Source organism: Elephas maximus, chromosome 5 (genome assembly GCF_024166365.1).
Source record: "Elephas maximus indicus isolate mEleMax1 chromosome 5, mEleMax1 primary haplotype, whole genome shotgun sequence".
NCBI classification, from domain to species: Eukaryota; Metazoa; Chordata; class Mammalia; order Proboscidea; family Elephantidae; genus Elephas; species Elephas maximus.
The window spans coordinates 2,170,944-2,188,731 of NC_064823.1; the positions used below are offsets into that span (position 1 = coordinate 2,170,944).

General features: G+C 41.4%; 1 protein-coding gene across 1 annotated transcript in view; it reads left to right on the forward strand.

Annotated features, from left to right (window-relative positions):
* TBC1D9 (TBC1 domain family member 9) overlaps positions 1 to 17,788 on the forward strand; it is a 146,495-nt gene that overhangs the window by 60,102 nt on the left and 68,605 nt on the right. Inside the window, exon 2 of the mRNA XM_049885237.1 lies at positions 3,379 to 3,489. Within this exon, the coding sequence (XP_049741194.1) occupies positions 3,379 to 3,489 (111 nt within the window). The remainder of the gene's footprint in view (positions 1 to 3,378; positions 3,490 to 17,788) is intronic.

The following is a 17,788-nucleotide window of genomic DNA, read 5'->3' on the forward strand; positions in this document are numbered from 1 at the left end:
ACTGGGTAGGTCTGAACTGCCAACCTTTCGGTTAGCAGCTGAGCACTTAACTATTGTGCCACCAGGATACCTAAAATGAGTATCCCAATATTGTAGTGTCTCTAATTCACTTTAAAACATTTCAACATGAGCCTGTGCTAGGTATCTGTTAGTTTCCATCTAAATCTTAGTGGAAGTTGGTGACACGCATTAGGAACGTACAGTCAGCGCTGGTGAAGTGGCGGAGTCCTCACTGCAGCTGCCACCTGGCTGTCGGTTTGTTGTGCTCTGCGGCGTGCATGTTGCTGTGTCGCTGGAAGCTGAGCCGCCGGTATTCATATGCCTCTAGGGTCACCCACGGTGGACAGGTGTCAGCAGAGCTTCCAGACTAAGACAGACAGGAAGAAAGGCCTCGTGATCTACTTCTGAAAATCAGTGAATGAAAATTTTAAGGGTCGTAACAGAGCATTGTCTGATTCACTTGCTTTGGCCACGTCATCAGGAGGGATTAATCACTAGAGGAGACGTCACGTTTGGTGAAGCAGAGAGTCAGCAAGGCCGTGGGAGACCCTCAGTGAGATGGGCTGGCACAATAGCCTCAGTGGTGGACTCGAACATGCTGGAGATGATAAGGATGGTGCAGGACCCGGGAACAGTTCGTTCTATTGTCCCTAAGGTTGCCATGGGGCAGAGTCAACTCAGTGGTAGCTAACAACCACAAACCGCATAGACTAATACTTAAAACTGTTGGTAACTCCCTAACGCCCAACTGAAGTCTGTATGCTTAGAATCAACATGTGTGACGCTCCCAGTTTTTTTTTGTTTTTTAGCATTTTATTTCTTCTTTTGATTCAAGAAAAGAGGAGAGAATGTTGCAGACGTCTAGGTCTCGTGACTGGTGCATTTGTTTTTCCAGTTAACATGTATTTAATAGAAAGCATGTCTAGTTTCCTTATCCAGCACTATTTTCTGCTTTCGCTATTAATATACTCTCCATCAGCACAGAAAATTCAAAAGTAATTTTAGGTCTTTGCAGTAAGTCATGGTCACAGTTAAGTAAACAAAAATGCAAATGTGCATAGCCTTTAGGTGAAATCTACCCCTTGAAAATCTCTGCAGGCTCTAGGAATTTTATTTTTAATGTATTTCACATAAGTCAGAGCAAAGAAAATGAATTAATTTCCACTTCAGGAGAAATATATATTTTTCCAGTTTGTTTAGGTCAGCTAATGGCCACTGTGGTTTGAAGTGAATCTAAATGTGTTCCTTGCCCTTGGACAAAGACCAAGGGCGATGTATAGTACTTCCCCGTGATGTACCTCACTTAGACTTCTGGAGTCATAACCCTCGTTCAGGAAGGCAAGTGCTATTATCGCATTACAACTAAGGAAATCAAAGCCCTGAGATGTGAAATAGCCTCTTCCAGGTCACAGAACTGGTTATAACAGAGACGGAACCAGAACTGGGCTCTTCTAACCCTTGGATCATAGCTTTTTCTATGACCTCCAGACAGCCAGAGCTTTAACATGCAGAGTGGAGCCAAGTGAATTTCAATGGTATTGTGCTTGCAAATATCAAGTTGTTATTCGGATGATCATCGTGAGTCAGAATTGACTAGATGGCGACTGGTGTTGGCGGTGGGTCGCATATGGCCCGTTTAGGCTCAGGAGTAAACTTCAAGTTCTTATTACAGGATAACACATCAAGAGATACTGGGGTGACAATTTCAGGGGACCCTGTGGTTCAGATTCAACAGAGCTTCATGGAAAGGGGGCTTATGTGTTCAGGCACCAAACATGAAGCTTTCCAGTGTGTGATTTCCTTTCACCGGCAGCAGAGCTAGGGAGCCCGGGGCTTTAGCCTCTCCTTACCTCAACCACCATCAGTTCCATCCCAAAGCCATCCTCAATAAATATGTAATCTAGGTAAAATGAAATAAAATGTGCCTTGGCAGGTTCCATACAGGTTGCCTAACACTTCATTCCAGCCACCTCATTGCTCCTAAGTCCTGTTATAATCAGTCTTCAAGAGCAAGCTTGTGAGAGTGATATCTCCATTTTGCAATTGAGAAAACCAAGGCTTTGGGAAGAAAAATGTCTTGCCATAAGATTAGACGGCTAGCCAGACTTTCTAACTGCCTTTCAAGTTCAAGCCCTGCTCTATGTGGGATTCCATCTAGCTTTGGAGTATTTATGGGCATTTAATTTATGTGAATCTTTTGGATTCATGCTGCAAGTAGGGATCTAGTTTTTTAGACCTTGCAGATTTTGTGTGTGTGCGCATGTACTTTCAGATTAAAAAAAAAAAAAAGAAAAATTTTGGCGCCCAATCCCAGCTCAGTGTGGCTGAAGGAGGCACATTTTCCTGGAGGGGAGACCGTTGGATGAAATATTGTTAAAAGAAATTTTCACTGATGGGGCCCCCAGTTTGCACCATTCAGAACCCCTTTTCTATCACTGCTCTACCTAAAAGCTCAGCTTGGAATACTGAAAAAGTATTGCAGAGTGAAAAATAGGGTCAAGCATCTCCTGCAACACTGGAGTAGCATCACCATGTCATCTGACAAGCTCACCTGGTCAGCCTGGGAAGACTTCTCCTTAGAAGCAACTTCCAGCTTTGATCACCAAGCCACCTTCTGCTCTTAATTTCCTTTTCTTTGTCAACAACTTTCCTTCTGGAAAAAGGAGGCACTGACTCTTCTTAAGCGAGTGTTGGTCTACGGAGCATTTGTATTTCTCACAAATAAATTGCTAAGCTCATTTGCAGAACAATCAGGCTTGCCTCGACCTGGACCGTGGGAGCAAATTTGGTTAGAGAGCAATTGCCAGTGCCTGTGAAAGAGCCAGTGGCAGCAGATTTGTTCACCACCATTTTAAATGCAGCACACCACTGCAGATCAAGGGGAAATAAACAATTTTTACTCACTAGGAAGTACTGTGCTAGGATATAACAAGTATTACTTAGCACACCCAAGTATTCCATGTGCTCCTCTTCATTTCCCAGCTTCCCTTGAGGTTAGGCTGGGGCCATGTGACTAGTTCTAGCCAATGGAGTGCTGGGGGTTCAAACCACCAATCTTTTGGTTACTAGCTGAGCGCTTAACTCTTGAGCCACTAGGGCTCCTGGGAGCTTTGTTATGCTTCCGTTATTTTTGAGACCAGAACTGAGATGGATTGTCTCTCAGCTTGTACAGTTTCTCTTGGAGGTTTTTGGAGTATGTGCACTGGTTTTTTTAATATGGAACCGGCATCATTGTGTGTGAGATTAACACTTGCTGAGGTGATATGCAGTGGGAGGTGGAGTTCATAGGAGGTCTAACACAAGGGGTGTGGTCATGCCAACTGTGGGAATTTTGGAGGCACTGAGAAAATCCTTACCTGTCTCTCCCATTTTCCACAGGCCTCCTGGTGGGCACACTCGATGTCGTATTGGACTCCAGTGCCAGGGCTGCTCCCTACCGAATCCTGTACCAGACCCCCGACTCTCTGGTCTATTGGGCCATTGCCTGTGGTAAGTACTGATATTTTGAAATACACGAAATCACAGAGAAATATGATAAACAACTTTCTGTCAGAAGGAAAGTTCACATTTGCTCGTGGAGTGCAATAATTTGGTATACTAGGATAATTCATTTGAACCATTTCAACAGAAATGGCTTAAGACAAAGGTTACAAAGGTTTCTTTCCCGCTGGGAAACATCTGGAACACAAGGCTTCCAAAGTTAATTTACAAGGGAAGAGTGAGAGGGTGCGGGCCCAGAAGTGTCACACATCACTTCCACTCACAGTCCATTGGCTAGAACTAGTCACATGGCCCCAGCCTAACCTCAAGGAAAGCTGGGAAATGAAGAGGAGGACATGGAATACTTGGGTGTGCTAAGTAGTACTTGTTATATCCTAGCACAGTACTTCTTCGTGAATAAAGATTTGTTTATTTCTCCTCGATCCGCAATGCTGTGCTGCATTTAAAGTGGTGGTAAACAAATCCACTACAGTTGGCTCTCTCACAAGCACTTATAATCCAAAGTTGCCAAGTTTTTTTTTCAGTTACTTGTTTGCATGTGTCTTTTAAAATAATCAGAGGAGAAAGCAAGGAACAAAGGTATGGGGTGCTCTATTCTTTTTTTTTTTTTTTTTTTGGTCTCTGCTTATTTATTTAAATAACAGGCTTTATTTTTTAGAACAGCTTTAAAGTTACAGAAAACTCAAACAGATAGTACATAGAGTTCCCGTATACCCCCAATCCCTGCACACCATTTTTCCTATCATTAACATCTTACAATAGTATGGGGAATAATTTGTTATTAACGAACCAATATTGATACAGCATTATTAGGTAAAGCCCAGGTTTATTCAGATTTCTTTAGTTTTTACATAATTACGTTACATTTAGTCACCATGTCTCTTTAGGCTCTTAGCCTGTGGCAACTTCTCAGACTCTCCTTGTTTTTGATGACCTTGACAGTTTAGAGGACTACTGATCAGATATATTGTAAAATGGCCCTCAACTGGGATTTGTCTGATGTTCTTCCTCAGGATTAGACTGGAACGATGGATTTGGGGTAGGAAGAACACAGAAGTAAATTGTGATTTTTCATCACATCATATCAAAGGCACACAGTATCAACGTGGCTTTTGACTGTTGATGTTACCCGCTGATCGCCTGGCCGAAGTGGTGCTTGTCAGATTTCTCCACTGTAAAGTTACCTTCTCCCCTCCTTTCTATACTGTACTCTCTGGAAAGAAGTCACCATGGGTTACCCACACTCAAAGAGTGGGGAGTTTTATACCTTCTCTTTGAGAGGGGAGTATCTATATAATTTATTTGGAATATAGATTTATATTCCAAATAAATTATATAGAATTTGTAATTTGTCTCTTTTCCCCTATTTCTTAATATATTCAATTATTTCTTTATACCAGATATTTATTTTATACTTTGGGTTATAACTCAATACTACTTTTATTTCGTTGCTCAAATTGATATAGCTTTGGCCACTGGGATTTCCTTTAGCTGACTTTATTCATTTAAAAAATTGATCTCCACTTGGTAGGAAGCACTGTGCTAGCATCTAAAGGTATAAAGATAATTCAGTCTCTGCTCTTGAGAAACTCACAGCCTAGTGAGGACACAATAGTCAATTTTAGCCCAGTATGGACAAGTACAGTATAGTTCCATTGATTACTGGGCACCCAACTAAATACAGGAATCTGGACTGGCCTTGTACATAGTAGGGGTAGTTTTTCTGAGTGTGATTTCAGGCTGCTGAAAATCAGTGGTGCTCCTTTGAGGATTTAGTAGTGCCCAAAATTCTAATATTATAGCTATATCCCTTTAAACTTATTCTAGTTAAGGTGCAAACAGCCCCATGGGAGAGAATTGAATATATCAGTCATTTACACATTCATGTGAAAGAATGAATGGCATCAGAGTTTAGGGCATAGAGGAAACCAACTAGGAGTGAAGGATAGGGATTGGGGTGAGAGGAAGGGGAAAAAAGATAAAGGAAGAGGGAAGCTGAGACACTGAAGAAGATAGACTTAACAGTATAAGCCGGGTGTCTTAGTTGTCTAGTGCTGCTCTAACAGAAATTTGTTCTGTAACAGTCTAGGAGGCTAAAAGTCCAAATTCAGGGCACCAACTCCCAGGGAAGCCTTTCTCTTTCTGTCAGTTCTGGGGGGAAGGTCCTTATCAATCTTCCCCTGTTCTAGGAGCTTCTCAGTGCAGGTACCCTGGGTCCAAAGGACATACTCTGCTCCCAGCATTTCTTTCTTGGTGGCATGAGGCCACTATCTCTCTGCTTGCTTTTCTCTTTTTTTATCTCTTGTAAGATAAAAGGTGATACAGGCCACATTCCAGGGAAACCCACACTTTACATTGGATCAGGGCTGTGACCTGAGTAAGGGTGCTACATCCTACCCTAATGCTCTTTAACATAACCTAATCTTGTGTGTTATTAACCACAGGCAGTCATTAGGACTTACAACAAATCGGAAAATTACATCTGATCACAAAATGGAGGACAACCACACAATACTGGAAATCATGACCTAGCCAATTTGACACATATTTTTGGGGGACACTATTGAATCCATCATACTGAGCTAGTATAAAACAGTATTCCAGCTGTCTGCAGATTCATTTAATACAAAGGGAATTGACTTAGTAGCTACTGTAGACGGTTAAGGGGCCTGTGGTAGTTGGTTGAGGGAAAGCGTAATGTTATTTGGCAAACAATCTAGAATAGTGCTGTGAGGTAAAGGACTAAGAAAGGTAGCCTTTGTCCTTCTGCAGAGAAATGATCCTTGGAGTAGTTGGGGTGCCTTGGTCTGAGATGTCCAGGCTATACCTGAGGATTTGTGCTGGTGAGTGGGGCTAGCCAGACCAGAAAACGCTAACCTGGAAGGTTGGTATCAGCTAGGCTCAGAAGGCATAATTTAGCCTATCACACAGGACTGACCAATGAAAGCCCTAAGCACGGAGGCTCAGAGAGCTTCCTGGTTGACAAGAACGTCTGCTCTCAGAAGGGTAGCGTATTCCTGTGGATGCAGAAGGTCCACGTCAGCAACCCTCGCAGATCTCATCATATGCGTCTCTTCATTTGTATCCTTTTTAGCTGTAATAAATCTGTAGTCATAGGTGTTGTAAACCCTCCATGAATTCTGTGAGTCATTCCAGTGGATTGTCCAGCCCAGAGGCGCAGTGAGAGCCAGCAGATCAGAAAGTAAAGGTGCCATGTGGGCCCCCGAACTTGTGGCTGACATCCTGAAGGTGTAGTGGGAAACTATCCCCCAGATTTGTGGCCAGCAGGTCAGAAGGTTGAAGTGTCACGGGGACTCCTCAAACTTGTGCCCGGCATCTGCCTATTTGGCAGTCTGAAGGATGATGTCCTTTTAATGTGAGCTCTGACCTAGCTAGCTTCAGGTGGCTAGGGTCAGAAAGAGAGTGCCATGGGGGCAGTTGGTGATGAAGATGGAGAAGTGGGAATGTGAGGACTGGACCAATCTCCGATCTCCAGTCATTTTGGGGATTAGATTCATGCTGATCCTTACCGTGCAAGTGCTAAGATAGACATTGCGGCCAGCAAGTGAAGAACTCAAAAGGCAGGAAGTTGAAGACCAAGCAGATTCACTAAACCACTCAATTTAATGAGGGTATGGAAAGGACAATTTTGATTCATTCTTCTCACTGACCTTTAGAAATTCCACCACTCGAGTTCTTGGATATCGTTTGGAGGCATGTGTTCTTCCAAGTTCCGGAATCTCTTATTACAGCACTCTGGGCTCCTGGCCTTCTCAGGTAAAGGCAGCTGGTTTGTGCCTTTTTCTAGCTCTCCCACCCTAACTTTTAATGTATTCCATTACGTGGCATTGCTACTTCAGTCTGTTTCTGGGGCTTTAACATTCCACGAAGCAGCGATCCAGCGTGAATACTCGTGTGGGATAGAATTATTCCTAAGTTATTTGCTGAGCCAAAGCTAAGGAAAACTAATCTTTAAATGCTGATGGCATAATTTATACCACAAAGCGTGTACTCTTCTTTCCCCAGCAAGTAATGCCTGTCACAACTGCATGATCTCATTATAATAAACCTAGATTTTTTTTTTTTTTTTTTTGTAGAATGGTTTTAGTGTTTGTATGTATTGATTACCCATTGAGGCAGCTCCAGAATTTCCCCTTGGAAGACTCCTTGTGAAGGTCCCATTCACCCGTTAATTGTGCTTTCTTATCGATATCCATTTAAAATCCAAATTGCTGACTTCCTTTCATGAGAAAATTTTAAGAGCTGAAGCTGCTACTTTAAAAATATTTCTTTTTATCCATTCCTCCACTCTCTGTCTCTTTATAGGTGCATTTAGTCCATTAACATTCAGCGTAATTATGGATAGGTATAAAAAAAAAAATTTTTTTTTTTTTTTTAATGAGTTTAGTGGAAGCCCTGGTGGTGTAGTGGGTGGTTAAGTGCTACAGCTACTAACCAAAAGGTAGGCAGTTCGAATCTGCCAGGCACTCCTTGGAAACTCTATGGGGCAGTTCTGCTCTGTCCTATAGGGTCGCTATGAGTCAGAATTGACTTGATGGCAATGGGTTTGGGTACAGGTTTTTTATGAGTTTAGTGCTGTCATTTTGATGTCTTTTTTTGTGTGTTGTTGACAGTTTCTTTTTCCCACTTAATTTTTTGTGCTGAGTAGTTTAACTTTATATATTGTCTTTTCCTCTTATTCATTGTTCTTGATTTTATTTCTGCTGAATCTCTAATTTTTTACTGTATTTTATTTTGATGAGTAGGATAGTTAGTATCCTCTGTGGTTACCTTAATATTTACCCCTATTTTTCTAAGTTTAAACCTAATTTTTATTTCTTTATATCACCTTGTCTTCCTTTCCATATGAAAGATCTATGACTATGTTTCTTAGTCCCTCTTTACTATTTTAACGTTGTCTTTTACGTAATGACATCGCTGTTGCCCTGTTTTGAGCATTTTTTTATCTTGATTTATGTTTGTGATTTCCCTGTCTGGTTTGACATCTGATTGCCCTGTCCAGTGTTCCAGTCTTGGGTTGATACTTGATATTATCGATTTTCTAGCAAGAGAACTCCCTTCAGTATTTCTTGTAGTTTTGGTTTGGTTTTTACGAATTCCCTAAACTTCTGTTTATCTGGAAATGTCCTATTTTCACCTTCGAATTTGAGAGACAGTTTTGCAGGATATGTGATTCTTGGCTGGGAATTTTTTTCCTTCAGTGCTTTCTATAAGTCATCCCATTGTCTTCTTGCCTGCATGGTTTCTGCCAAGTAGTCAGAGTTTATTCTTATTGACTGTCCTTTGTAGGTGACTTTTTGTCTTTGGTTTTGGCAAGTTTGATTATAATATGTCTTGATGACTTTCCTTTAAAATCTGTCTTATGTGGAGTTCAACGTGCATCTTGGATAGGTATCTTCTCATCTTTCATGGTATCAGGGAAGTTTTCTGACGACAATTCTTCAACAGTTCTCTCTGTATTTTCTGTTATCTCTCCCTGTTCTGATACTCCAATCACTCATAGGTTATTTCTCTTGATAGAGTCCCACATGATTCTTAAGGTTTCTTCATTTTTTTTTAATTCTTTTATCTGATTTTTCTTCAAATATATTCGTGCCAAGTGCTTTATCTTCAAGGTTACCAATTCTGCCTTCCACTTTCTCAATTCTGATCCTCTGACTTTCTATTGAGTTTGTCTTATTCTGTAATTTTGTTGTTAATCTTCTGAATTTCTGATTGCTGTCTCTCTATGGATTCTTGCAGCTTATTAAATTTTTCATTATATTCTTGAATAACCTTTTTAATTGCTTCAACTGTTTTATCTGTGTGTTACTTGGCTTGTTCTGCGTATTGCCTGATCTCCTTCCTGATGTCTTGAAGAGTTCTGTATATTAATCTTTTGAATTCTGCATCTGGTAATTCCAGGAAGGCACCCTCATCCAGTAGATCCTTTGATTCTTTGTTTTGAGAGCTTGTTGAAGCAATCATGGTCTGTTTCTTTATGTGGTTTGATATTGACTGTTGTCTCCGCCATCTGTAAGTTACTGTATTAGTTTATTTTATGTTTGCTTACTGTATCCTAGTTTCTTGCTTTGTTTTGTTTTCATATGCCCGGATGGGTTGCTTGAGTGACCTAGCTTGATTATTTTCGCCTTTGGAGCCGTGACGTCCTGTCACCAGATGGCTAGAGCTGTTATCAGGTATATGAGCTTGTAAGTCCATTCACTTCTCTTGTGTGGATTCAGCTCAGGTGTCCAGGTAGCTGATCATCAAGTGCGTGGTACAGGCTCTGTCCTACAGTCTTAGAGGGGCAGGGGTGTTTGGTGTAGGTACTGGTATCTGGTTGTAGCAGGGGGTCACACACTGAACAAGGCAGGGGGCTGAGAACCATCCCCCAAGTATCTCAGAGGAAAGTGTGTCCCTGTTCCCTACAGGATTGGGTTCTGCAGATGGATCATGGGCACCCAGTGCTTTTGGTCGTAAGGACTGGGAGGTACCAGTTATCCTTGGACCCCTGTTGCAGGTGGCTGGAAGACCTGAGTGGCGCCACCAGTCCTTGGGCCCCTGATGTGGGTAGGTGAGGACCCTTTTTAATAGGCAAAGTGATGTCAAATATCAAACACCCACCTCTCTGCTGCACAGCTTAAATAGTTGCAGTTTGCCAGCAAGGGCCTGTTCTGCTGAAATAGGCCCACACCGGTCCATGGAGGGGGGAAAGGTATTCAAAGTCCATGCATTGTTTATGCCGGGACAGGAGCCATTTCTGTCCTAAGCTCCCCTGGTTAGTGGAGCTGGCGAATTATCTTTTCCCCCTGTTGTGAATTTATTCCTTCTCCAAGGCTGGGAAAATGGCTCCAAGAGCTCAAATGGGCCTACCTCAGGCCCAAGGAAATCAACAACCACTCAAGCTGGCTTGGGGGTGGGAGGCATGCAAAAATATACACAAGTACTTAGCTTTTGCCGAGAACGCCATTCTTCTCTGGTTCCAGAGGTGTGAGTAGGCCGTGTGGCTGACTGCTTCTCCCAGAGGAAACTATGGCCGAATGCCACCACCAGCCCACTGCAGCTGCTCCTAGGAATGGTGCCTGAGGGATCCCAGCGATTTAGGTCCAGCAACTCCTGTCTACTTCTGAACTGTCTCTCTCTCCCCCTGCCACTCAGCCCATTTTCTAACTTTTCCTTTGATGCTCAGGACTCCTAGCTTGTCATAAATATAATCATTTGACTTGATTTTTCGGGTCCTTGTTGTAAGAGGGATCGCCAGAAACATCTGGCTATTCCGCCATTTTGGCCCCGCCTCAAAAGTATTTCTTTGATATGCTGAATTTTCTGTTTATATTTTTAGTGTTATTTTTCATAAAATAACATTTGGTATTTGGTGGGATAATATATTGAAAGCTTTTTAATTTGCTTGAATTTCCGAATTGTTGCTATAAGAAAAACTTCAGCAGAAAATTGTGTGAGTCTAAAACACTGCCCTGTAGAATCCATAGGCTTTATAAGCCTTGCCATATGTCATGTCTTCTGTATGTATATGGGAGTCTTCTGTAAGTATAAATTGAATTAAAGGAAGCATCTACCATCAGTGCCTTGACACAGACCACTTTAAATAGAACATCAGTAAATCCCAGTCATGTGGTTTGCAGTATACTTGAGCCACATGGAACCAGGCATGAGGAATTTTTCTGACCTTGTCTAACTCACTGCCAATATAATAACCACCTGGCTTTTGGTAATTTGAAGAGTTATTTGGTGAGACATTGTTTCCCTACAGAGATAGATAGCTGTTGTAGAGTCAAGTCTGACTCACGGTGACCCTATGTACAACAAAACAAAATGTTGCCCAGCGCTGTGTTACTTTCACAGTTTCTGGCATTTTTGAGTTCATCATTGTGAATATTGTGCCAGTCCACCTCCCTCGCACTTTCTGGCCCTCTACTTTCTCAAATGCTGTGTCCTTCTCTAGCAGTTAATCTCTCCTGATGACATGTCCAAAGCAAGTTAGTTGGGCAATGTTCTGTTGTGATCTATAAAATTTCCATTGGCTAATTTTCTGAAATAGGTCACCAGACCTTTTTTCCTAATCTGTCTTAGTCTAGAAGTTCTACTGAAACGTGTCCACCGTGGGTGAACCTGTTGGTATTTGAAATACCAGTGGCATAGCTTCCAGCATCATAACAACATGCAAGCAGTGTGACAAACTAACAGTTGGGTGGCGGTATTTCCATATACTTTTTATTTCTAATAACTCTGTGTCCAGAAATTGGATTTTTTTTACATTTCCTTGACATCAAGAACTTTAATCGGCAAAGGAAGCTAAAAACCTTAAGTGATGACTCTTTCTTTTTACGAGTACCCAGAATGCAGTCTCCATTCTGTCTGGTTAATATGCCAGTGTGCTAAGAATTCAAGTCTATGGAAATGCACTTTGTTCAGTGACTGGTACAGTTAATCATACTTTTTCTGCCGTCTCTAAGAACATAAAAGTATTTGTCCAGCCAGCTTTGTGGAGCTGGTTATACTCCAATTCTGCCTTTCTCCCACCAATCGACTATTTTGCAGAAAGAGCTCCCAGTAGGGAGCTAAGCAGGTGCAGTTTTGTCCCCAGCTGCTGTGTTTTCGACTTCGTGGCCCTAGATGCAGGAGAGAGCCCAGTCCTTTTTCTTCCATAGCCTTCAGTTGGTGAAGGTAGATGGCAGTCCATTTGGCATCCTCCACATTAGAAGAATTCAGAGAATCATCTAACAGTAAGAAGGAGTATACAGCCTCAGTGGGAATAGGGACACACTGAAAGGCAGATAATTATCTAGTGAGAGGAGTTCTGGGACAGCTGAGGAGAAGAATTAGAAACTGAGAGAGAAAGAAGGAACTGTTAACAGTTTCCTCTAGATACATCTGACCTTCAGACAGGACTGAACAAAGGACATGGGGTGGAGAGTATGTGTTTGATGGACACTCATTGATAACAGCTCTCAACAGTGCCCTTGATTTGGCTGCCCATTGATTTAGTTTCCTTTTTCTTTACCATTCCAGAATCTCCTCCAGGCCTAGATGCTAATTCAGTTTCAGAGTTGGAAGATACATCAGCTATCATCTTGTCTAACTCTCTACTTTAATAGGATATAGAGGCAAAGGGAATTGCCCAGGTTCCCATGGCTAGTTATAGCTAGTTATTGGTTGAGCAGGGACCAAGTTCCCAGGTATCCCGCTCCCAGCCCAGTACTTTTTAAGCAGCATCATGCTGGCTTTTATGATTAAACATTTTTTTAGTCAGCCGCTGGTAAGACCCAGAGTTTAATTAAAGATTGCTAATTTGTTCTGCCCCTGCTGTTTCTCTACCATAGATGGAGAAAATGCTGGGTAATTTAGATGCCTTCCACATGAGGTATGGACACGCTGTGAAAGCTAGTAGATATTTTTATAATCCTTTCTTGGTTTGTGTACCTCAAGAATTACTCTAGTATCCTGGGAACACAGAACTTAAAAAAAAAAAAAAAAGTGCGTCTTTAAGCAATGCGTGTTCATTGCAGAAAATTAGCAAATATATACATACATATACATGTTGTTGTGTGTGCCATTGAGTTGATTTCAACTCACAGTGACCCTATATTCCGGCTCACAGTGACCCTATATGACAAAGTAGAATTGTCCGTAGAGTTTCCTAGGCTGTAATCTTTACAGGAGCAGATTGGCAGGTCTTTTCTCCCATGTAGCCACTGGTGGATTTGAACTACCAACCTTTCAGTTAGCAGCTAAGCACTTAATTGCACCACTAGAGCTCCTTATACACATATATATCCATCTATATATAATACAGAATAAATGATTTATTTATATTTATATCCAAATCATTTATTTATATTTGTTGTTGTTGTTAGGTGCTGTCGAGGTGGTTCTGACTCACAGCAACCCTATGCACAGCAGAACAAAATACTGCTAGGTCCTGCGCCATCCTTACAATCCTTGTTATGCTTGAACCCATTGTTGCAGCCACTGTGTCAATCCATCTCGTTGAGGGTCTTCCTCTTTTCTGCTGACCCTGTAATTTACTAAGCATGATGTCCTTCTCCAGGGACTGATCCTTCCTGACAACATGTCCAAAGTACGTAAGACGCAGCCTCGCCATCCTTGATTCTAAGGAGCATTCTGGCCGCACTTCTTCCAAGACAGATTTGTTCGTTCTTTTGGCATTCCCTGATATATTCAATATTCTTCACCAACACCACAATTCAAAGGCGTCAACTCTTCTTCGGTCTTCTTTATTCATTTTCCAGCTTTCACATGCGTATGATGCGATTAAAAATACCATGGCTTGGGTCAGGCACACCTTAGTCTTCAAGGTGACATCTTCGCTTTTCAACACTTTAAAGAGGTCCTTTGCAGCAGATTTGCCCAATGCAATGCGTCTTTTGATTTCCATGGCTGTTGATTGTGGATCCAAGTAAAATGAAATCCTTGACAACTTCAGTTTTTCTCCATTTTCCATGGCTGTTGATTGTGGATCCAAGTAAAATGAAATCCTTGACAGCTTCAGTTTTTCTCTGTTTATTATGATGTTGCTTACTGGTCCAGTTGTCAGGATTTTTTTTTTTTCTTTATGTTGAGGTGCAACGCATACTGAAGGCTGTGGTCTTTGATCTTCATCAGTAAGTACTTCAAGTCCTCTTCACTTTCAGCAAGCAAGGTTGTGTCATCTGCATAACGCAGGTTGTTAATGAGTCTCCCTCCAATCCTGATGCCCCGTTCTTCTTCATATAGTCCAGCTTCTCGAATTATTTGCTCAGCATACAGATTGAATAGGTGTGGTGAAAGGATACAACCCTGATGCACACCTTTCCTGACTTTAAACCACTCAGTATCCCCTTGTTCTGTCCAAACAGCTGCCTCTTGATTTATGTACAGGTTCCTCACGAGCACAATTCTTTGCAATGTTATATTTAGAAGCAAATAAAAATGGAATTTTTATGTAATATATTTGAAAATACTTTTCCATATCAATAAACTGTAATGCTATAATGTCAGTTTTAATAGTTGAATAATATTTTACTGTGTACGTAACATAATTTATCTAACTGATGTGCTGCTGCTGAAAACCTAGGGTCTTTTAATCTTAGGTGAATATCCTCCAAACAAAATCTTTGCACATTCTGTTAATTATCACCTTACGATAAATTTTTAGAAGTAGATATGCTGAGTCAAAGAATATGCGTGCATTTAAGGTTTTTAGTGCCTCTAACCTGATTGTCTTCCAGAAAGATAGCCATTTATACTCCTACCAGCAGTTTGGGAGGGCGCCAAGGCCCGTTAAAATAAGGACATCAACCACTGATTGTTACTTCCAAGATTAGAGTAGTTATCTGGGTTTCTGTCTTTTCAAAGTGATTATAAAACTATGAACATATTGTTATGCCCTGCCTTAGCTACCTAGTGTTGCTGTAATAGAAATACCACAAGTGGATAGCTTTAACAAAGACAAATTTATTCTCTCATGGTTTAGGAGGCTAGAAGTCTGAATTAAGGGTGCCAGCTCTAGGGGAAGGCCTTCTGTCTCTGTCAGTTCTGGGGGAAGGTCCTTGTCTTCAATCTCCCCCTGGACTAGGAGCTTCTTAGCACAGGAACCTTGGGTCCAAAGGATGTGCCCCGCTCCTGGCATTGCTTCATGAGGTCCCCATGTCTCTCTGCTCACTTCTCTCTTTTATATCCCAAAAGAGATTGGTTTAAGACACACCCTCTTTTTGTAGATTGAGTCCTGCCTTATTAACATAACTGCCCCTAATCCCACCTCATTAACATCACAGAGGTAGGATTTACAGCACATAGGAAAATCACATTAGATGACAAAATGGTGTAAAATCACACAATACCAGGAACCATGAACTAGCCAAGTTGACAGATATTTTTCGGGGGGGACACAATTCAGCCCATGACATGCCCCCTAGGAGAGTATAACCAGAGTCATGTAAGAAGCTTGTCATAGTTACGTAAGGAGTTCTAAGTGTGTCTTAGTTCAGTAACATGTATACTTTGCAACCTAAACATAATGATGCCAGGGCCAGAGAGATTTCTTAGTGTCCTGAACTTTACTAGTTGCTGTCAAGTCGATTCTGATTGATAGTGACCACATGTGTGTCAGAGTAGAGCTGATTTTTTGGAAGTAAATTGATAGACTTTTCTTTGGAAGAGCCTGTGGGTGGACTCAAACCCCCAACCTTTCAGTTACCACCCAGGGACTCCTGGTGGAGTCCCTGGAATTCTAAAACTTAGAAGTATCTTTTGCATCACATTTCAAGATGAGGTCTTTGTGTTCTGCTGTTTATGACGGTAATAGCTAAAGCAACTGTACTGTTTGCTATGTTCCAGGCCTGTGCTGAGGACTTTACATGTATTATTTCATGTCAAGCACAACCCAGTGTGGTAGATACTGTTACCCACATATTACAGATGAAGGATCTGACGCACAAAGACGTTAAGTAACTTGCCCAAGGTCACAGAGCTAGTACATGTCATGGTAGGGATTTTAAACCAGATTTTTTTTTTTTTTTTTAACATCAAATTCTGTTGTCTGAGCCATTAGACCCACCTCCCTAATAACCAAGCTTCTTATTACTCCACATAATCTCACCTCTTTTCATACTAGTCACACTCCTTAAATATGTTTGTTGTTGTGTGCCATCAAGTTGATTCTGACTCATAGCGACCCCGTAGGACAGGGTAGAACTGCCCCATAGGTTTTCCTAGGCTGTAATCATCCAAGAATGAACAAATGTGTCTTGGAAGAAGTACGACCAGAATGCTCCTTAGAAGCGAGAATGGTGAGACTTTGTCCTAGGTACTTTGGACATGTTATCAGGAGGGACCAGTCCCTGGAGAAAGACATCATGCTTGGTAAAGAAGAGGGTCAGTGAAAAAGAGGAAGACCCTTAACTAGATGGATTGGCATGGTGGCTGCAACAATGGGCTCAAACATAGCAAGGATCATGAGGATAGTGCAGGACCGAGCAGTGTTTTATTCTGTTGTTCATAGGGTCACTATGAGTCGGAAGCAACTTGACAGCACCTAACACAATAACAGCAATCTTTATAGCAGCAGATCTCCAGGTCTTCTCTCCCACAGAGGGGCTGGTGGGTTCGAACCACAGACCTTTTGGTCAGTAGGCAAAAGCTTTACCCATTGCGTCACCACGGCACCTTCTTAAATGTGTTAAGAGGCGGTAAAGTATAGCAAGTAAGAGTATAAGCTTTGGAGCCAGACGAATCTGGGTTTGATTTCTCAGAAATATGACTTACACAAACCTCAGTTTCCTCATCTATAAAAGGGAGTATAACTGAACCGAGTTATAGGATTGTCGTGAGATTATGTTAAAGCATGGAGCCTGGCATTTGATAAGCACAATTAAATAATAGATAACTATTACTATGATGTTATTTAACCTGCTTGTAGTTATATCTAGCTTTAATTAGGTGCAGGTTTTTAAAAAGTAGATTTCCCTTTTGTTTCTGAAAATGCTTCAGATCACCATGCTATTTTGGGGTTTTGTTTCTCAGGGTGTAGAGTACAGCAATGGTTTTGAAATAAAGGGACTGGTAGTTGCTGCTTCAATGTACTGGGCACTACTCTTGCTTTCATTTAGTGTTTAACCTTCAATGTTGTCGTCTTTGTGGCTATCACTGCACTTTGTATCAGGCCATAAAATAGATGATTTCTTCTTCTGATCCTCTTTATTTGAGTAACTTCAAGTGCTGTTCATTTAAGGACTGAATTGGCTGGAGGAATCCAAACAGCCAGCTCTGGTGTCGGAAAATACTAGGTCAATTGCTTTGGAATCCTTAGGAGATTTAGGGGTTTGGTTTTGTTTGGTTTTCTGGTGTGTTATGAACAGGTTTTTGTTGTTTGTTTTTGTATGTACATTAAAAAAACAACAATTGCCAAGAGTCGATTCCTCATAGAGACCCTATAGGACACAGCAGAACTGCTCTATAGGGTTTCCAAGGCTGTAATCTTCACAGAAGCTGACTGCCACATCTTTCTCCCACAGAACAGCTGGTAGGTTTGAACCATGACCTTTTTGTTTAGCAACCGAGAGCTCAACCACTGCGTCGCCAGGGCTGCTTTGTATGTACATACAAAAATATTTACGTATGTCCACACATACTTACACACTCACGATCAATGAGAATTGACCATCTTAGTTATTATGGAATTCAAGCTTTTTAAAAATCAGCGCTTTGGTCTCAGAACCAAAATGTATTACTGATCATGCTTTATAAAAGAAGTATCTACTGATTA